This window comes from Pseudophryne corroboree, chromosome 2 (genome assembly GCF_028390025.1).
Source record: "Pseudophryne corroboree isolate aPseCor3 chromosome 2, aPseCor3.hap2, whole genome shotgun sequence".
Taxonomy (NCBI): Eukaryota; Metazoa; Chordata; class Amphibia; order Anura; family Myobatrachidae; genus Pseudophryne; species Pseudophryne corroboree.
In genome coordinates this window covers 734,379,534-734,402,635 of record NC_086445.1, presented here as the reverse complement: position 1 = coordinate 734,402,635, position 23,102 = coordinate 734,379,534, and the positions used below count along the sequence as shown (strand labels likewise).

General features: G+C 43.8%; 1 protein-coding gene across 1 annotated transcript in view; it reads left to right on the top strand.

The window, feature by feature from the left end:
* Nucleotides 1-5,246: 5,246 nt before the first annotated feature.
* The window catches only part of LOC135012851 (uncharacterized), a 34,706-nt gene continuing 16,850 nt past the window's right edge, over nt 5,247-23,102 (top strand). Inside the window, exons 1-2 of the mRNA XM_063952587.1 lie at nt 5,247-5,505; nt 13,573-13,854. Of these exons, the coding sequence (XP_063808657.1) occupies nt 5,247-5,505; nt 13,573-13,854 (541 nt within the window). The remainder of the gene's footprint in view (nt 5,506-13,572; nt 13,855-23,102) is intronic.

The following is a 23,102-nucleotide window of genomic DNA, read 5'->3' as shown; positions in this document are numbered from 1 at the left end:
CCGTGTAAAGTGGGTGAAGTTCGGGGGGGTTCGGTTTCCGAGAAACCAAACCTGCTCATCACTAGGTGCAATGAGGTAGCTGTGTGACTAAGCTAAGCGACCCAAGTGGCCGACACAAACACCTGGCCCATCTAGGAGTGGCACTGCAGTGTCAGACAGGATAGCAGATTTAAAAAATAGTCCCCAAACAGCACATGATGCAAAGAACAAAAGAGGTGCAATGAGGTAGCTGTGTGACTAAGCTAAGCGACCCAAGTGGCCAACACAAACACCTGGCCCATCTAGGAGTGGCACTGCAGTGTCAGACAGGATAGCAGATTTAAAAAATAGTCCCCAAACAGCACATGATCAAAAGAAAAAAGAGGTGCAATTAGGTAGCTGTGTGACTAAGCTAAGCGACCCAAGTGGCCGACACAAACACCTGGCCCATCTAGGAGTGGCACTGCAGTGTCAGACAGGATGGCAGATTTAAAAAATAGTCCCCAAACAGCACATGATGCAAAGAAAAAAAGAGGTGCAATGAGGTAGCTGTGTGACTAAGCTAAGCGACCCAAGTGGCCGACACAAACACCTGGCCCATCTAGGAGTGGCACTGCAGTTTTCTAGCGAGAGGATGAGTGCTTCCATCCTCATGTGAATCTGAACCACTAGCCATGAACATAGGCCAGGGCCTCAGCCGTTCCTTGCCACTCCGTGTCGTAAATGGCATATTGGCAAGTTTACGCTTCTCATCAGACGCTTTTAATTTAGATTTTTGGGTCATTTTACTGACCTTTTGTAGTATACTTGATGACACAGAGGTAGAGCAGTGGACTACTGTACCGTACTGCTATATATATACTGGTGGTCACAGCAACATTCTGCACTGTTCCCATCCTACTATATACTGCGCACAACTAAAATGCAGCACAGGTATGGATGGATAGTATACTTGACGACACAGAGGTAGGTAGAGCAGTGGACTACTATACCGTACTGCTATATATTATATACTGGTGGTCAGCAAAATTCTGCACTGTCCTCCTACTATATATACTGCGCACAACTAAAATGCACCACAGGTATGGATGGATAGTATACTTGATGACACAGAGGTAGGTAGAGCAGTGGCCTACTGTACCGTACTGCTATATATTATATACTGGTGGTCAGCAATATTCTGCACTGTCCTCCTACTATATATACTGCGCACAACAAAAATGCACCACAGGTATGGATGGATAGTATACTTGACGACACAGAGGTAGGTAGAGCAGTGGCCTACTGTACCGTACTGCTATATGTTATATAGTGGTGGTCAGCAAAATTCTGCACTGTCCTCCTACTATATATACTGCGCACATCTAAAATGCACCACAGGTATGGATGGATAGTATACTTGACGACACAGAGGTAGGTTGAGCAGTGGACTACTGTACCGTACTGCTATATAATACTGGTGGTCACTGGTCAGCAAAATTCTGCACTGTCCTCCTACTATATACTACAATGCAGCACAGATATGGAGCGTTTTTCAGGCAGAGAACGTAGATATTTTCAGCACACTTAGCACAGATATTTGCAAGCACACTGAGCACAGATATTTGCAAGCACACTGAGCACAGATATTTGCAGCACACTGAGCACAGATATTTGCAGCACACTGAGCACAGATATTTGCAGCACACTGAGCACAGATATTTGCAAGCACACTGAGCACAGATATTTGCAGCACACTGAACACAGAAACTGAGAGAACGCCTCATGTCCTCTCCCTATCATCTCCAATGCACGAGTGAAAATGGCGGTGACGCACGGCTCCTTATATAGAATACGAATCTCGCAAGAATCAGACAGCGGTATGATGACGTTCGGGCGCGCTCGGGTTAACCGAGCAAGGCGGGAGGATCCGAGTCTGCCTCTGAACCGTGTAAAATGGGTGAAGTTCGGGGGGGTTCGGTTTCCGAGGAACTGAACACGCTCATCACTAGTTATAACTACGCTAAAAAATGCTCCAAAGAGCACATCATTTAAAGAAAAGAGGTGCAAGATGGAAATGTCCTTGGGCCCTCCCACCTACCCTTATGTTGTATATTAAACAAGACATGCACAGTTTAACAAACCAACCATTTCAGCAACAGGTACTGTCACTTGTGGCTGAAATGATTGAATTGTTTGGACCCCCACAAAACAAGCTGGCAATGGGCAGTGCTCAAACTGGCTTTAGTACTTTAGATAGGCGCGATGTTGTCATCAGTATCTGATTCATCACCCCCATTAGTGTGTACATCCTCTTCTTCAAAGACTACCATCACATGTCCCTCTGTACTTTTTGGAGGTAATTGCTGGTAAAAGTCTTCCTCGTGGAATTTATAATTTATTTTGATGAACATCTTTTTTTCCACATTTTGGGAAAGTAACCTCCTATGCCGATCGCTGACAAGGTTCCAGGCTGTGCTAAAAACTCTCTGAGTACACACTGGAGGGTGGGCAAAGCCAGTTTGTGCAATGGCCTCCAAATTGCCTCTTTTTCCTGCCAGTATTGAAATGTACTATCTGACATGCCTATTTGGATGCTGTCACTGAAATAGTCATCAACCATTCTTTCAATGGTGACAGCATAATATGCGGTGACAGTAGACATGTAAGTAATTGTAGGCAGCTCCTTCAGTCTGGACCAGATGTCAAAAGTTGTTCCTGACTGATCTGCTTCACCAGACATATATAGTGGTAGATGCTCAATTAGCTTAGTGATATCACTTAGATGCACCTAGATATAGCACTAGGGACCCCCAATATACAGTGAGGCCTGGAGGTTTATTCATACATTTGCACAAATATATGTAACAGAGATCACTGAATTATAATATTATGTAGGATTTAAATCTGGTTGTTGTGAGCATTCAGGGTGCTGGGGGAAACAAAATGCTTTTTTTATCTGCCTCACTGCCAGCGGGTCTCTTTTGAAAATGTTGTTTTTTCCTTGCAGCCGCAGTTGCTGGAGAAAACGAAGGAGATGTTGCCATGTCACGTTACACTTGAGCTGACAATTTTCTCACCAGCAGCTCTTTGTATCTCTGCAGATTTGTCCCCATTGGAAAGAAAGACACAATGTATGACTTAAACCTAGGATCAAGTAGGTTAATTAAAATATAGTAATCTGATTTCAAGAGATTGACCACCCTTAAATCCTGGCAAAGCAAATGAAGGGCTTCATCTACAAGTCCGACATACTTTGCGGAATTGCTCCATTTCAGCTCTTCATTCACATTCTCCAGCCGCTTTTGCAAAAGCCTGATAAGGGGAATGACCTGACTCAAGCTGGCTGTGTCCGAACTAACGTCACATGTGGCAACTTCAAAGGGTTTGAGAACCTTGCACAACACGGAAATAATTCTTCTCTGTGCTTGACTCAGGCGCATTCCCGCTCCTTTTCCTATGTAATAGGTTGATGTGTAGGCTTGAATGGCCTTTTACTGCTCCTCCATCCGCTGAAGCATATAAAGGGTAGAATTCCACCTCGTTACTACCTCTTGCTTCAGATGATGGCAGGGCAAATTCTAGAGTGCTGCAGTTGCTGAATGTCGAAAATGTACACAAATTTTTCTGGCCACCGACAGCATCTCCTGCACGCCCCTGTCATTTTGTAAAAAAATCTGCACCACCAAACTAATTGTGTGAGCAAAACATGGGATGTGTTGGAATTTGCTAAGATGTAATTCTCTCACAATGGGGATCATTCCGACCCGTTCGCATGCAGCGTTTCTTTGCTGCAGTGCGAACAGGTTGGAAATGTGCATGCACGTGGACGCACTGCACACGTGTGTCATTGCCTGGCGATGATCGACGCCGGCAATGACGCTGCCAGCGACAAATGTGATCGCAGTGGCGTTCGCAAGAAGATGGACAGGTGGGAGGCATTCCGGGGTGGATACTCGCCGTTTTTCAGGCATGGTGAGTCGAATGCAGTGATGTCGAGGCGTTTGGTGGGCGGATGTCTGATGTCAGGACTGGGACCTTCATTGCTGGAGCCATCGCACAGGGTAAGTAACTCTTACCCTGGTCTTGTTTTGCAGGAAACTTTTTTAGCATAGCAGGGCTGCACAAGCGTTCGCAGCCCTACTATGCTAAAATACACTCCCCCATAGGCGGAGATTAGTTAGTTGCACCAGCAGCAAAAAGTTGCTTGGTGCGATCATCTCGGAATGAGGGCCAATATTGGTGACAATGTCAGATATCACAAATCCCGCGGAGAATCCATGTGGGGTAAGCCATTGTGCAATGATTTCCCTGAGTTTTGCTAAGAGCCTCTCAGTGGTGTGCTTCTTACTGAAAAAGATGATACACGGAGTAGCCTGCCTCTAAATGAGTTGGCATTTGTGAGATGCTGCTGCTGTTGGTGCTGCGGAAGGCAATACATCTACCCAGTAGGCTATCACAGTCATATAGTCTTTAGTTTGCCATGTTCCACTTGTCCACATATCCGTGGTTAAGTGGACAGTGCATTTCTGAGGACACTAATAACACTCTTTTAATGTCCTTGTACAGGCTGGGAATTGCTTGTCTAGTCAAGTGGTATCTAGACAGGATTTGGTACCAGGGACACAGTACGTCACTCAACTGTCTAAATCTCACTGCACTAATGGTGGATACTGGATGCACGTCTAACACCAGCATACTTGTTATGAACTCAGTAATCCGCTTTGCAACTGGGTGACTGCTGTCATACTTCATCTTCCTTGCAAAGGATTGTTGAACAGTCAATTGTTTTGTTAAAGTACAAGTAGTTATCCTGGTCCCCTTCTGAGATGAAGTTCAACTCCCATCATCATCATCATCAGCAGCAGGTATAGCATGCAAGGATCCTCCAGAGGATTTGGATACAGGCCTACTTTCGATCCTGATTGAGGAGGAAATTGACAATGAGGGTGTTGGTGGTAGGGATTGCAGGCCTTGGATCCAACAGAGAAAACAGAGCTATGTGTCACTGGAATGATTACGTTCTTATCTGAAGTTTCTGAATTTTTCAACAACTTGTGATGTGATGTGTTCTCTGCAAGTGGCATAATAGGGAGGAGGTTCCTAGGTGGTTACGGTCCCTACCTCTACTTACAACAGCTGTACAAAGGCTAAAGATGGCGACACAGTAATTGTCCATGTGTGAGAAGAAATCATTTCACACAGACTTTTTTAAGGCATAGGAACCAACTGTGCATTCAGAAATATCACCAATCTCCACGGAGAGTCCTAGTGTGTCTGCAGTTGTGATGAATAAGCCTGACCCTTCCAATACTGTATGGGAAAAGGAGACTCCTTCCACCATTTGTATGCCCTCTGCAAGTGTTGGGAGGAGCAGCACCAGTCAGCATGCTGATATTGAGATTGAGGATGACACTGTAGAAGTACATCAGGATGAGGAGGATATTGGTGTAGCTGGCGCTAATGAGAATATTGACTATGAGGAATTTGATGATGGGGATGTGGTTTGTTTAAATAAGGATCCATTGGAGACAGCTGTTTCCAATGGTATGAAAAAGCCCTTTGTCTTGCATGGGCAAAAGACAAAAAAGTCTGCAGCTATGACATGGAAACTTTGTTCTCCAGACATCAAAATGACCTCAATTCTCACCTCTTTTGTCAAAGCCATCTTCAGTTACCCGCAACAAAAAAAGTGTTGTAACTTTTGAACCATAACTGCTATTTCAAATCTGTTTGAAGCAATAAACTTTTCAGCAAATTCTGATTTTGTTTGACATGTTAAATGACCCCCTTTCCATTTAAAAACAACTAACTTAGATTCAAGATGGCTGATTTCAAGATGGTGCCCATGTTCAGTACATACCCTAAAAGATAGCCCACCTCACCCATACCTTACTGGAGTATTCAGATTTCACATTTCCTGCAGTTTTTGAAACAAATTGCGACTTTTGAATCACCCTGTACAGTATATTAAATTCACACTGCAGTTGCTGCACCAACAGTGTTGCACAAATGAGTAAAAAATATGTAGAAGTATTTTTTTATATCACACACTGGCGGTTACAGTGTTGCACAAATGAGTCAGAAATATATATATATATATAATAATTACACACTATGGTTGACTTCACTGACAGCGTCGAACAATGTGTTTATGAGTAGGAAATAATATACTGCAGTCTGACCGGCAGTGTCACAGTACTTATGAAAATAAAATAAAAATTGTATAATACACTGGGATACAGCACAAAAAAAAAATATTTAATACTATAACTTTTTCAGATACAACAGACAGACAGAGCACCCCTTTTTCAAATACAGCAGACAGAGAGCACCCCTTTTTCAGATACAGCAGAGAGAATAAACTTTTTGCAGATACAGCAGACAGAGAACACCCCTTTTTCAGATACAGCATACAGAGAGAGCACCCCTTTTAGGTACCGCAGAGAGAGCACCCATCCCATGCCACCCAGTACTGAGACAGACACATCTGTCCAGTACACTCTGCAATGCCGGAGTGAAGATAGTGCAGATCACAAGAGACTTATATAGAATCAAAAACCCGCGAGAATCCGACAGTGGGATGATGACATTTTGCCTCCTTTTTGGATCCAAGTAAAGAGGGAAGTCCTGAGCCGGTCTCTTCTCCCGGCTCACATTGGAAAGTTCGGTGGAGTCGGTTCCTGGGGAACTGAACACGCTCATGCCTAGTATATAGGGGCAGTATATGGTGGAGGATGCAGTGTACATATCATGTATGTGTGTGTGTCTGTGTCTCAAACAGAGCTCTTTCCACTGTCCCTATCTGCTGCTACTACTTCACTCTCTCCCCAGTCCCTATCTACCCCAACTCCTCCACCCTCTCGCTTTCCAATCCCTATCTGCCCCAACATCACTCTCCACTCCCCCAGCCCCTATCTGTCCCAAACCCCACTCTCTTTCTCCCCAGCTCCTTATCTCTGTATGCAGCAAGTGTGAAACAGTCAGATCAATATTATTAATATAAGCAGCAGGCGTAGGCTGTAACCCTCCCTGCAGTATCACTTTCGCTTTCATTTACTCTGTTGTCCGGCCTCCAGTGGGCATTGGTGCACATAACAGAGGTGAGGAGCAGCCTTAGCTTTTTATTATATAGGATGTGTATAAATAATACATAAAAACATTTAACATTCAAGAAATGAAGTGTAGTGACAATGTGTAATAATGGATGACACTTAACACAAGTGTGGTATTGAAGGTTGACCACACGTAAGTCGACAGTGTTTAGGTCGACCACTATTGGTCAACAGTAACTAGGTCGACATGGATTTTTGGTCGACAGGGTCTCTAGGTCGACATGGTCTAGGTCGATGGGTCAAAAGGTCGACATGAGTTGTTTTAATCTTTTTTGGTGTTGTTTTCACCGTACAGTGACCAGGAACCCAAATAAGTGCACCACATTCCCTCACATGGCTCGCTTCGCTCACCATGCTTCAGGAAAGGTGCCTCGCTCTACTACCACTGCGCTCGGCACAGGTTATCATTCCCAATCGTAGTCCACGTGGATCGTAAAGTTAAAAAAAAGAGAAAAACTCATGTTGACCTTTTGACCTGTCGACTTAGAACATGTCAACCTAGAGACCCTGTCGACCTAGTTACTGTCAACCAATAGTGGTCGACCTATACATTGTCCACCTAAGTCTTGTCAACCTAGAGACCGGATACCCTTAACACAATGACAAAAATATACACTTTTACAGTATATCCGCACATGGATTAGTATAATAAAGCCCTTCTTCAAACACGGGGGCAGATGTATTAACCTGGAGGAGGCATAAGGAAGTGATAAACCAGAGATAAGTGCAAGGTGATAAACTCACCAGCCAATCAGCTCCAATATGCAAATTGTCAGTTAGGAGCTGACTGGCTAGTGTGTTTATCACCTTGCACTCATCACTGGTTTATCACTTCCTAATGCCTTCCCCAGGTTAATACATCTGCCCCACGGTATCCAATGCTCAAGGTGGAAGGTACATGATTTAGATGGCAGTGATTGATCTTTGTTATATATTATGCAATTTAATTGGTGTGATGAAGTATGTAATTGAAAACTTGAAATTACAATTGGTGAAAGTGTTAGAAGAGAGCTGCTGCTGTGACAGCAGATAGCAACTGATCGCTGTGAGGTTTGGAGTGTGCTAGTGTGGATTTTTGCACATTTGCTTCTGGGCGCTGATGGGTGGTTCAGTGTTGGCATATGCATTCATGTGTACTGATGACTTGGTTTGCAATAAAAACTATTTGCGTGTACATACATTGCACATACATTATTGGATATGTGTGCAATCACAATTTTGTGCACCTCAAAATCAGCCCTTTATTGCTTAGCATTTAGTTTGAATAACTAGCTTATTAATAAGACCATTCCCCGATTTTAGTGAGATTTTTTTCCCCTTGCAAAATAAAACAATAATCAGACTCAAAAACAAAACTGTTATAGACAGCTTAAAAATATATGTAACCTTTATTTACAGGGTATATAATTATTGATAACATTATAGTCCTTATAAACTTAATGTACAGTAATCAGAAAAGATGTGCACACATAGGGGGTAATTCCAAGTTGATCGCAGCAGGAATTTTTTTAGCAGTTGTGCATGTGCACTGCAGGGGAGGCAGATATAACATGTGCAGAGAGAGTTAGATTTGGGTGGGTTATTTTATTTCTGTGCAGGGTAAATACTGGCTGCTTTATTTTTACACTGCAAATTAGATTGCAGCTTGAACAAACCCCAGCCAAATCTAACTCTCTCTGCACATGTTAAATCTGCCTCCCCTGCAGTGCACATGGTTTTGCCCAACTGCTAAAAATATTCCTGCTGCGATCAATTTGGAATTACCCCCATAATCCACAGTCACTCTCCAAGTGAGTTGCAATGTCACTGGATGTAAATCCATGTAGAGTTGTACAGTTTGTGTAATGATTAAAGTGCCTTGTATGCGGTGATCTTTTCATCTACTTTTTGACGCCACTTTGTTCATGTATAACTCTATTTTGTATAAGTATAACATCATTGCTTTATATATGTAATTTTTATTAGGATAAGTGCTTTAGCAGACATATAGGCACCAGTTAAAATTATATCTCCACAGCTGTTTTTCACCTTTGACCTAGTGCGAAGGACATAGTGAGTGGGGAGTGTACACAGTTTGTAAGCTGGCTGATTATAAAAAAAATGTATGCTCCTATTATCAGTATTGCAGATGGAAACTGTCTAGCAAGTTGTTTGGGTATTGTGTTCATAATCATAAGTGGGTGAAAGGGGAAACATGTCAAGTCTAAGATAAATTATCTTATGTGAATAACTACTGCACCCAGCTTCACATACACTGAAAGTACTGTAATATATTTTTAGACAAAGTTAGAGTATTCCTTCAGGAGGGCTATAAAGCCTAGAGACTTAAGGTGCATACACACGGAGAGATTTTGGCTATGAGAGATTTTGACTAACTTTTCCCTTGAACTGGCAGTAGGAGATTTTGACTAACTTTACCAGAGATTTTGTCTAACTATGCAAGAGATTTTGGCTATGGGAGATTTTGGCTATGGGAGATTTTGACTATCTCATTTAAATAAGGGGATGAGTGTCATATATAGGATGAATTTACAGGGTGGCTGGTATTTAAATAGCTAAAAGTAAAAAAAAAAAATTTGCGTTGGGTCCCCCCTCCTATGTAAAACCAGCCTCGGGCTCTTTGAGCCAGTCCTGGTTGTTAAAATACAGAGTAGGGATCCCCCATATTTAGACAACCAGCACCGGGCTCTGCGTCCGGTCCTGGTTTAAAAAATACGGGGGACAAAAGACATAGCGGTCCCCCGTATTTCCCAAACCAGCACCGGGCTCCACTAGCCAGGGAGAAAATGCCACAGCCGGGGGACACTTTTATATTGGTCCCTGCGGCCGTGCCATTACCCCCCCAACTAGTCTCCCCTGGCCGGGGTACACTGGAGTGAGGACCCCTTAAATCAAGGGGTCCCCCCCTCCAGCCACCCAAGGGCCAGGGGTGAAGCCCGAGGCTGTCCCCCCCATCCGTGGGCCGGTGGATGGGAGGCTGATAGCCTTTCAATAGTAATATTGTTCTTTACAGGAGGCCTATAGGTCCCAGCAAGCCTGCCCCAGCATGCTGGCACTTGGAGAACCACAAGTGCCAGCATGCCCGGACATAAAGGGCCCGCTGGCACCTGTAGTCCACCTGTAAAGAAAATATAAAAAAAAAAACACAACACATTCTTTTAAAAATCCTTTATTAAACTGGGTCTTCACCTGGGGGCGGCGGCCTTTAAGCTCTTTTGCATGGCCGCCGCCTTCCCAGGGCTTCCGGCGTCTTCACCTGGGGGGGCGCCACCTCCCCAGGGCTTCTGGGGTCTTGCTCCGGCGTCTTCACCTGGTGGGCGGCGGCTGCTAAGCTCTTTTGCATAGCCGCCGCCCATCCAGGACTTCCACGGCGTCTTCAGGAGCTCTTCTCCGCTCCTCCTCCGCCGTCGGACTGAAAGCCGCTGCCTCGCGCTGACTTATATAAGTCAGCGGGAGGGGGCGGGGCGATGACGCGGCGAGCCGTGATTGGCTCGCGGCGGCCATCTTGAATTTCAAAAATGACGCTGAGGCGCCATTTTTGAAACTGGTACCGCTCCGCTGCCAAACTCTGCAAGAGAAAGGTAAATTTCCGCCGCCCGCACCGCCGCCGCCCACACCGCCACCCGCACCGCTGCCGCCCACACCGCCACCCGCCGCCGCCCGCACCGCCGCCGCCCACACCGCCACCGCAACCCGCCGCCGCCCGCACCGTCGCCACAACCCGCCGCCGCCCGCACCACCGCCGCCTGCAACATCGCTATCGCTGGGAAAAATCGCTGGCCTCTAGCGATTTTAACTAACTTTACCAGCGACATAGCCAAAATTGACTTGCCGGCACTGACTATTTTTCCCAGCGATAGCGACTTAGCGGGGACGCGCATCGCTATCGCTGCCTGTATACACACGGAGCGATCTGCACTAACTTTCTGAGCGATTTTGACTATATAGTCAAAATCGCTCAGTTATATCGCTCCGTGTGTATGCACCTTTACACATAGCAGAGCAGGTCCGATCAAAGCTAGTTCTGTTTGCAGAGGACCTAGCCTTCTACACATCCTCTCCAGCTTGTAACTTGCAACAGAGTTATAAGACCGGACCCTGGAGATTTGATTAGATTTCATTATTTAAACTACTTCATGGACGACCATCATCTGGGACAGATTTTATAACATCTGAGATAAGAGCTGAGAACTCAAATTTGTTCTTGCTATTATTGTAACTGAGTATAACTTGTTACTTACTTGCATGTTTTCTTTGCTGTTACTTAGATAAATAAATGTTTATCCTTTTTTAAATGTTTTGTGTCAGTCTCCATATTTAACACATTGTATCCCAGAACGTGGTCGCATGAGTGTTTCAACCGACAACATACCTCTAAACCATCAGCTTCCTGGAGCTTGAGTCTAGCATAGTGTCTATATAAATGAACATGCATCCCTACCAACAGCTATCATTGTTCCACTATTTTATGTAGTGATTCCACACATCAGATTGTAAGCTGGTTTATGAAGGGCCATCTTTATGATCTGTCTCATGTCATTTTACATATTTACTTGTTTGGGTTATGATCTCCTCAAGTGTACAGATGTGTATTATGTTCATGCTTTTTAAATAAAATATAATAATTTCTAATTATTTCAATAGAACGTGTTTTTGGGAAAGAGTTTTATTTTGATATTTTTTGAATGGTGTCTAACAGTTACAGTATCCTCAGCTTCCATATCTACATACTGTAGCTTGAACCAATACTGTATCACACAAATATAAATATCAGTGGACAGGATTCGATTTGTGTTAAAGTGGAACTCATGCATCTCCACTATATAGTTCAGATTTTGAAAATAAATCAGCTTTAATTATCAGCTACTGTAAAGCAAAAGAACACTGGCTTATAGAAATCAATAACCCTAGCTCTCATTGGTTGGTTTTCCCCATTATGTAGGAAGGTAGTATTCTTACAATAAATGACCAGTTAAGGGGAGGTTGCATGAAACGCATATGGCTGCCCCATAATGGATAAATGGTATTTTGGCTGGAGCTGAGAGTATGCAGTGCTTTCTTGGTCACCTATTATTTTCTTATTGAATACAAATATTAAAAGCTGTGTCCTTTTTGCCAATCATGCCTTCATCTTTTATTTGAGGGTTATATTAAATTTGTTGTGGGTTTTGTATTGTGGGTTTTGTTTTAATGACTAGAAAAAGTCACCAACTGATTAAAGATTGTACTATTTCCCATTTTAATGTAATAATTTTTCCCTTTTGCATATTGAAGTTTCCAGAGTACTGTTTGATTTTATGGGAGTGTTTCCATTTCCTGAAATGTCACCTTAGAAGACACTAGATGAACAAGTTGGCATATTTGTGCACATCAATTGTAGGTAGACAAATTTTGAGGTTTGTCATATTTTCCCATTGAATCAACATATTTTAGAAACACTCCAGAATTAACATGAAACATGAGACATTGACAATGCATTAGGATCATATAGGTTTTCATTGTATATCTTATTCCATAGATAAAGCCACTTGGTGACAAAATGTGTATAATTTATTTAATCAGCAACAATATCAAAATATAATGCTGAGCCTACATAGAACTACAATGCAAAGCCAGTCCAGTAATTAGAATGACAAGATAACAGAATTCTGCGGTTTGCAGTGTTACCCGATCATCTCTCTTCTACAACTACTGGAGGCTATCTGAGCTGAGTGCTCAGTTGTGCAGAATGAAGGCAGGAAGTATTAATTTCTTAATTGCCATTTTGAAACCAGATGATTAGACAAGGTGAAAAAAGATGAGAGGATGTAGGGCTATGGCTCATGCAGAATAAAGAGAACAGTGAACGGATTATACTACATATGTGGTCAGGTTATATTTCTACAAATTTAGAACTGTGTCCGGCACCTGCAATAAATAGGAAGAGTGCGTGTTTTGACGTCATGCTGAAATTAAGCATTATACACAATTAGTGTATATCCTTCAATTGACCTTTTCTATGTAGTTATTTTTATAAAGAATTGTAAAACGTGATATATTTATATACTGGGTGGGTGTATTGCAAACTCTAAGACATAGTTGTCTTGTTATTATTAGAGTGATTAACCATTTATTTATTAAAACCTTTTGTGTACCTGTGTACAATGGTAATAAGTTTTAAGCAAAGATTGGGTATTGCAAATAAAAGATTGGCCCATACACACTAGATGATATAAACGATGAACGATATTGGTGAACGATTTCTCTTGTGCTTCCAGGTATACTTTGTGAAAGATATTGTGCATACACACTGAATGATTTTTCAAATGATATGAATGATGAACGATATTGCTAGCATCGTCCGGGACACTAGTAATGGTGGCTAATTTAATAATGGGCTTGCATTAATGGGTTAGGTGTGGTAGAGAGACTTCCCAGAAATGGATAAGGGTTTGTTCATGTTGGATGAAGGAGTGGCTGTGGAGAAGGGATTCTCTCGTGCACATGCTGCTTCTTTCAGAGATTCGTGAGAATTATCTGGATGACTACCGGAATTTGTTACGGATGGACGATGCCACCTTCAAGGAATTACTTGTGACCCCGCATATAGGGACGGTGGATACTAAGATGCAGATGGCCATCCCTGCCAAAGATATTCTAGTTACCCTGCAGTTTCTGGCGACTGTCAGATCCCTGCAGGACCTAATGTTTGTCACAGTAATAACCCCTCAAGCTTTTGGGCCTCATTATCGGGGAGACATGCAAGACAATATTCACGGTCCTGAAGCAGCAGTACTTCAAGGTAAAAATTATGTTTACTTCACCCTTTTCTTGAACTTTCCTGCTGCCCCTCACAGTTTGTCCTCCAAAAAGTTTCTTGATGCACCCTTGAATGGAATTTTCCAGCTGCCCCCTTGTCCCTCACAATGTGATTCATAAACCCTTATTATAGAAGTTTCAAGGTGCCCCCATACAGTCTGTCTGCCAAAATGTGTTTAGGCTGCACCCTTGAAAGGAAGTCGCCAGCTGCCCCCATTGCCCCTCACAATGTGAACACTGCATCCGTCGACATTTGCAATAGTCAGACATGAGTTTTTCACAATTTTTTCACGTCGACATTCTGGAAAACAAAAAATAAAAAGCTCATGCAGACCTTTTTCCAGTGTTAACCATTGCAAACTCCACCTATTGCTTGTGTCGGCCTTTTGTGCATTTCAGCCTTTTTCCCATGTCAACCTTGTGCCATTCGACCAAGGCGTTGACCTACTGACTGTCAAACCAATGAGCCACTTTATGTCGACATGGCAAAAAAGTTGATATTGGCCCTCATTCCGAGTTGTTCGCTCGCTAGCTGCTTTTAGCAGCTTTGCACACGCTAAGCCGCCGCCTACTGGGAGTGAATCTTAGCTTTGCAGAATTGCGAACGAAAGATTCGCATAATTGCGAATAGAAATTTCTTTGCAGTTTCTGAGTAGCTCGGGACTTACTCTGCCACTGCGATCAGTTCAGTCAGTTTCGTTCCTGGTTTGACGTCACAAACACACCCAGCGTTCGCCCAGACACTCCCCTGTTTCTCCAGCCACTCCCGCATTTTTCCCAGAAACGGCAGCGTTTTTCCGCACACACCCATAAAATGGCCAGTTTCCGCCCAGAAACACCCACTTACTGTCAATCAAACTCCGATCACGAGAACGAAGAAATTTCTTCGTTAAGCCGTGAGTAAAATACCTAACTTTTTGGCAAATTTACTAGGCGCAGACGCACTGCAAACATTGCGCATGCGCAGTAAGCGACTAATCGCAATATAGCGAAACTCGGCAACGAGCGAACAACTCGGAATGAGGGCCATAGATAGGTCGACACTTGCAAAAGTCCAACATGAGTTTTTCACAATTTTTTCATGTTGGCATTCTGTAAAAAAAAAATTAAAAATTAATGGCGACCTTTTCAAGTGTAGACCTTCTTTTTTTGAAATTAGATTAGCTGCACCTGTAATGGAAATTTCCAGCTGCCCACTAGTGTTTGTCCATATGTGATACTGCACTCACTTTTGATATTTTTTGCACCTATTCTTTTTTCACCCCTTTTTTATTCCCAGTCCCCTTCATCCAAGGAAGAATCAAAAAGGATTGCTGCAGTCCCTATGGAACTTCCCCAACTGTGGAGGTGCCATCGATGGAAAACACGTCTGGATTAACAAACCTCCGAACTCTGGATCATTATATTATAATTATAAAAGCTTTTTTTAATCATAGTAATTATGGCAATAGTAAATGCCAATTATGAATTTATATTTGTTGATGTGAGCAAAAATAGGTGAGCCTCCGATGGTGGGTCTTTTAGGAAGACTGAATTCTATAATGCGAAGGCTCAGTTTGCCTTCTACTGAGGAGTGAAGGTTTTGGCTGAATTATGTGTTCATTGCCAATGAGGCCTTTGCATTACATAAAACACATTCAGTAATGAAGCCCTTTGAGCAGAGAGAACTCATAAAGGAGAGGTGCATCTAAAATTATCGCTTATCTAGGGCAAGGCGAATTGTTGAAAATGCCTTTGGGATCCTCAGTACTCGGTTCCGAATATTTCACACGGACAGTAACCTGCGCCTGGACAAGGTGGAGTGGGTGGTCTTTTCATGTTGTGCCCTCATAACTATCTCAGATGAAAGACCACCCAAGCAGCATCAGTTTCTTCTGCTACAGCTGACCTTGACTACATAGAGGACATTGAAAGGTGTACTTCTGTGGCTGGATCATGGTTTTAATGTAGTACTCTCTGCCTGGGCCAAACAAGTGTGTGATGAATAATGGCTTACTTCAATGGTGTTGGGGCAGTGGACTGGCAAGAAGAAGCCACTCAATAAATTTTACAGTTAGGAGCTTCAAGTATGCTTTTCTTTAATATTCTAATATTGGTGGTTAGAGGTACTATGGGGGAAAAATGGGTGGCATGCTTATACATTGGTGGTCAGGTTTTATGGGTGTGCATATACTGTGTTTAAATAGGCAGTATTAATAGCAATGCTAAATGTTGGTGACCCCTATATGTTTTTCCTGCCCACCTGGCCAAAGAAAAACACAACACAATGATTATTTTGGGGTATTGTTTTTACTGAAAAAATTATTTAAGAACAAAGAATTCTGGACCAGATTCATTGACTATAGTATGAAGGCCAACAAGTGTCTTTATAGCAGAGATTACGCCAACCAGTCAATGAGGCAATATAACAAATTATCCAGTACAGTAAAAAGGCCATAAATAGCAATACCAACATCATTTGGGTCAAAAAAGAAGAACTAGAGTTTTAGAAAAGTCTTTTTTTTTAGAATACAAGAAATAAAAAGTAGTCCCAATGTTCATTCACATTGGCAAATGAAGTACATAAAACCGTCATCATGGAACTAACGAACAAGTCCAATACACTCTTGAGCAAGAGCCCAAGAAAAGTTCCAGATCAATTTTTGAAATATTAAAGAAAAAAAAACAAATATAAAAAATATATAAATTGTACAAAGTAGTGTTGCCATGTTGAGTGGACTGTGTACTCAGATCTGAATACATGCCACTGCTGGAAGTGATGGGATAGAAGGGTGGGTGGTGATAGCTGGGGCCCGCGACATAGGTGAGGGACTGCGGAGGAGGATTTCCCGGTGCAGAATACATGGGTGGGTGATCTGGGATAGGCACAATGTTGTGGGATGCTGCCTTGATGGAAACACTATGTAGCATCACGTCACCAATCTGCCCTGGACAGGATGCCTCATAGTGTCTTAAATCAAGTACTTGAGTTGTTCTGCGTCCAAGTCTCGCATCTCACTAGCCAGGTTTAAAGCAAAATGGTCAAATCTGTCTGGGGACTTCTGTAGAATTTCTTCCGTGTATTTCAAAAAATTGATCGGATCTGGACCTGTCAGAACTGGATGTCTTGGCAGGCATTCTCACCTTCTTGGGTGGTTCACTGGAGGTAAGGTTCAGCTCCGGAGTACTGTCCTGTAAAAAGAGAAACCATATTAGTTTTATACAAAAATTTAGTAGGGTGTGTTTACTATGTGTGCCTACTTACCGGATCCCGACTCTCCATTTCCTCCTCTGCCCCCTCCACATGAGAGTAGGGGTTGATGGAACTCCGTGACCCTGTCTCTGGCTCTTGCTCAAGAGTGAAGAGGAGCATGTCGTAGTACCATAATGATGGTTTATGTACCTCATGGGCCTCTGCTCCTGAGCGTTGTGACTCCTTATATCTCTTGTGTTCTTTTAAAAAGACTTTTACCCATTTCGTGTCAGTATCACTGTTATGACCTTTTTTACTGTACTGGACAAGTTTCTCATATGCCACATTCTTAATGGACCAGTTGGCGTAATCCTTGCTTTTAATACGCCAGAGGCACACGTTGGCTTCATATACAGTAATTCAAGAAATCCTGTCCAAAATTCTCTGTCCCCAGACATGGTCTGAATAAAATAAAAAAACAAACAAACAAAGGTTAGTATGCACATATAGATGCAGCATGCTAACAAATATGGTACATGCAGGCTATACATTGGTGGGCAGTGGGGTGGGTGTATGCATGCTAAACACATGTATGCTACACTTTGGTGGGCAGTGGGTACATGCATGCTAAACACATGCATGCTACACATTGGTGGGCAGTGGGTGCATGCATGCTAAACACTTGCATGCTACACATTGGTGGGCAGTGGGGTGGGTGCAGGCTATACATATTGGTGGACAGTGGGGTTGGTGCCAGTGGCCTATAAAATACCAAAAGGAAGTTAAGCAGGAGCTCTGTTTGCCACTTCTTCTCAGCTTGCAGTCAGCATGAAATGGTGCTGAGGACTGTCAGGGGAGTGTCTATTATGGAAAATATCGTTCATATCATCTGTCGTTCATCACTCACCGCATACACACTGAATAACATACACTTATACATGAAAGAAATAGGCAAAATTGAGTTGCAAGTTCAGACGACAGAAACCCTTGCTGATGACGGGTGGGGCGCGCATCGTTCATTGCATACACACTGGACTATATTTTGAATGATATTGCTCATAAAGTGATGTGATGTGCACCGGACATTTTTCGGGTTTTCTGTTTTGGTTTTGGATTCGGTTCCGCGGCCGTGTTTCGGATTCGGACGCGTTTTGGCCAAACCTCCCTGAAATTTTTTTGTCGGATTCGGGTGTGTTTTGGGTTCGGGTGTTTTTTTACAAAAAACCCTAAAAAACAGCTTAAATCATAGAATTTGGGGGTCATTTTGATCCCATAGTATTATTAACCTCAATAACCATAATTTCCACTCATTTCCAGTCTATTCTGAACACCTCAAACCTCACAATATTATTTTTAGTCCTAAAATTTGCACCGAGGTCGCTGGATGACTAAGCTAAGCGACCCAAGTGGCCGACACAAACACCTGGCCCATCTAGGAGTGGCACTGCAGTGTCAGACAGGATGGCACTTCAAAAAAATAGTCCCCAAACAGCACATGATGCAAAGAAAAAAAGAGACGCAATGAGGTAGCTGTGTGACTAAGCTAAGCGACCCAAGTGGCCGACACAAACACCTGGCCCATCTAGGAGTGGCACTGCAGTGTCAGAATGGATGGCAGATTTAAAAAATAGTCCCCAAACAGCACATGATGCAAAAAAAAAGAGGTGCACCAAGGTCGCTGGATGGCTAAGCTAAGCGACACAAGTGGCCGACACAAACACCTGGCCCATCTAGGAGTGGCACTGCAGTGTCAGACAGGATGGCACTTCAAAAAAATAGTCCCCAAACAGCACATGATGCAAAGAAAAATGAAAGAAAAAAGTGGTGCAAGATGGAATTTCCTTGGGCCCTCCCACCCACCCTTATGTTGTATAAACCGAACAAGCACACTTTAACAAACCCATCATTTCAGCGACAGGGTCTGCCACACGACTGTGACTGAAATGACTGGTTGGTTTGGGCCCCCACCAAAAAAGAAGCAATCAATCTCTCCTTGCACAGACTGGCTCTACAGAGACAAGATGTCCACCTCCTCATCGTCCGATTCCTCACCCCTTTCACTGTGTACATTCCCCTCCTCACAGATTATTAATTCATCCCCACTGGAATCCACCATCTCAGGTCCCTGTGTACTTTCTGGAGGCAATTGCTGCTGGTGAATGTCTCCACGGAGGAATTGATTATAATTAATTTTGATGAACATCATCTTCTCCACATTTTCTGGAAGTAACCTCGTACGCCGATTGCTGACAAAGTGAGCGGCTGCACTAGACACTCTTTTGGAGTACACACTGGAGGGGGGGGGGCAACTTAGGTAAAATAAAGCCAGTTTGTGCAAGGGCCTCCAAATTACCTCTTGTTCCTGCCAGTATACGTAGGGACTGTCTGACGTGCCTACTTGGATGCGGTCACTCATATAATCCTCCACCATTCTTTCAATGGTGACAGAATCATATGCAGTGACAGTAGACGACATGTCAGTAATCGTTGGCAGGTCCTTCAGTCCGGACCAGATGTCAGCACTCACGCCAGACTGCCCTGCATCACCACCAGCGGGTGGGCTCGGAATTCTTAGCCTTTTCCTCGCAGCCCCAGTTGCGGGAGAATGTGAAGGAGGAGCTGTTGACGGGTCACGTTCCGCTTGACTTGACAATTTTCTCACCAGCAGGTCTTTGAACCTCTGCAGACTTGTGTCTGCCGGAAAGAGAGATACAACGTAGGTTTTAAATCTAGGATCGAGCACGGTGGCCAAAATGTAGTGCTCTGATTTCAACAGATTGACCACCCGTGAATCCTGGTTAAGCGAATTAAGGGCTCCATCCACAAGTCCCACATGCCTAGCAGAATCGCTCCGTTTTAGCTCCTCCTTCAATGTCTCCAGCCTCTTCTGCAAAAGCCTGATGAGGGGAATGACCTGACTCAGGCTTGCAGTGTCTGAACTGACTTCACGTGTGGCAAGTTCAAAGGGTTGCAGAACCTTGCACAACGTTGAAATCATTCTCCACTGCGCTTGAGTCAGGTGCATTCCCCCTCCTTTGCCTATATCGTAGGCAGATGTATAGGCTTGAATGGCCTTTTGCTGCTCCTCCATCCTCTGAAGCATATAGAGGGTTGAATTCAACCTCGAGTCGTTACCACCTCTTGCTTCAGATGATGGCGGGGCAAGTTCAGGACTGTTTGCTGGTGTTCCAGTCTTCTACACGCGGTGGCTGAATGCCGAAAGTGGCCCGCAATTCTTCGGGCCACCGACAGCATCTCTTGCACGCCCCTGTCGTTTTTTAAATAATTCTGCACCACCAAATTCAATGTATGTGCAAAACATGGGACATGCTGGAATTTGCCCAGATGTAATGCACGCACAATATTGGTGGCGTTGTCCGATGTCACAAATCCCCAGGAGAGTCCAATTGGGGTAAGCCATTCTGCGATGATGTTCCTCAGTTTCCGTAAGAGGTTGTCAGCTGTGTGCCTCTTATGTAAAGCGGTGATACAAAGCGTAGCCTGCCTAGGAACGAGTTGGCATTTGCGAGATGCTGCTACTGGTGCCGCCACTGATGTTCTTGCTGCGCAAGGCAATACATCTACCCAGTGGGCTGTCACAGTCATATAGTCCTGAGTCTGCCCTGCTCCACTTGTCCACATGTTCACATGTCCGTGGTTAAGTGGACATTAGGTACAACTGCATTTTTTAGGACACTGGTGACTCTTTTTCTGACGTCTGTGTACATTTTCGGTATCGCATGCCTAGAGAAATGGAACCTAGATGGTATTTGGTACCGGGGACACAGTACCTCAATCAAGTCTCTAGTACTCTGTGAATTAACGGTGGATACCGGAAACACGTTTCTCACCAACCAGGCTGCCAAGGCCTGAGATATCCGCTTTGCAGCAGGATGACTGCTGTGATATTTCAACTTCCTCGAAAAGGACTGTTGGACAGTCATATGCTTACTGGAAGTAGTACAAGTGGTCTTCCGACTTCCCCCTGGGATGACGATCGACTCCCAGCAGCAACAACAGCAGCGCCAGCAGCAGTAGGCGTTACACTCAAGGATGCATCGGAGGAATCCCAGGCAGGAGAGGACTCGTCAGACTTGACAGTGACATGTCCTGCAGGACTATTGGGTTTCCTGTCTAAGGAGGAAATTGACACTGAGGGAGTTGGTGGTGTGGTTTGCAGGAGTTTGGTTACAAGAGGAAGGGATTTAGTGGTGGGTAGACTGCTTCCGCTGTCATCCAAAGTTTTTGAACTTGTCACTAACTTGTGATGAATGCGGTCCAGGTGACGTATAAGGGAGGATGTTCCTAGGTGGTTAACGTCCTTACCCCTACTTATTACAGCTTGACAAAGGCAACACATGGCTTGACACCAGTTGTCTGCATGTCTGTTGAAATAATTCCACACCGAAGGGGTGATTTTTTTTTGTATTTTTACCAGGCATGTCAATGGCCATATTCGTCCCACGGACAACAGGTGTCTCCCCGGGTGCCTGACTTAAACAAACCTCACCATCAGAATCCTCCTTGTCAATTTCCTCCCCAGCGCCAGCAACACCCATATCCTCATCCTGGTGTACTTCAACAGTGACATCTTCAATTTGACTATCAGGAACTGGACTGCGGGTGCTCCTTCCAGCACTTGCAGGGGGAGTGCAAATGGTGGAAGGCGCAACCTCTTCCCGTCCAGTGTTGGGAAGGTCAGGCATCGCAACCGACACAATTGGACTCTCCTTGGGGATTTGTGATTTCGAAGAACGCACAGTTCTTTGCTGTGCTTTTGCCATCTTAACTCTTTTAAGTTTTCTAGCAGGAGGATGAGTGCTTCCATCCTCAGGTGAAGCTGAACCACTAGCCTTGAACATAGGCCAGGGCCTCAGCCGTTCCTTGCCACTCTGTGTCGTAAATGGCACAGTGGCAAATTTACGCTTCTCCTCAGACGATTTTGATTTAGATTTTTGGGTCATTTTACTGAGCTTTATTTTTTTTTATTTTACATGCTCTCTACTATGACATTGGGCATCGGCCTTGGCAGACGACGTTGATGGCATTTCATCATCTCAGTCATGACTATTGGCAGCAGCTTCAGCACGAGGTGGAAGTGGATCTTGATCTTTCCCTATTTTACCCTCCAAATTTTTGTTCTCCATTTTTTAATGTGTGGAATTATATGCCAGTAATATATCAATAACAATGGCCTACTACTAAATATACTGCGCACAACTGAAATGCACCACAGGTATGGATGGATAGTATACTTGATGACACAGAGGTAGGTAGAGCAGGGGCCTACTGTACCATACTGCTACATATTATATACTGGTGGACAGCAAACTGTGCAAAACTGAAATGCACCACAGGTATGGATGGATAGTATACTTGACGACACAGAGGTAGGTAGAGCAGTGGCCTAATGTACCGTACTGCTATATATTATATACTGGTGGACAGCAAACTGTGCAAAACTTAAATGCACCACAGGTATGGATGGATAGTATACTTGACGACACAGAGGTAGGTAGAGCAGTGGCCTACTGTACCATACTGCTATATATTATATACTGGTGGTCAGCAAACTGTGCAAAACTGAAATGCACCACAGGTATGGATGGATAGTATAATTGACGACACAGAGGTATGTAGAGCAGTGGCCTTCTGTACTGTACTGCTATATAGTATATACTGGTGGTCAGCAAACTGTGCAAAACTGAAATGCACCACATGTATGGATGGATAGTATACTTGACGACAGAGAGGTAGGTAGAGCAGTGGCCTACTGTACCGTACTGCTATATATTATATACTGGTGGTCAGCAAACTTTGCAAAACTGAAATGCACCACAGGTATGGATGGATAGTATACTTGACGACACAGAGGTAGGTAGAGCAGTGGCCTTCTGTACCGTACTGCTATATAGTATATACTGGTGGACGGCAAACTGTGCAAAACTGAAATGCACAACAGGTATGGATGGATAGTATACTTGACGACACAGAGGTAGGTAGAGCAGTGGCCTTCTGTACCGTACTGCTTTATAGTATATACTGGTGGTCAGCAAACT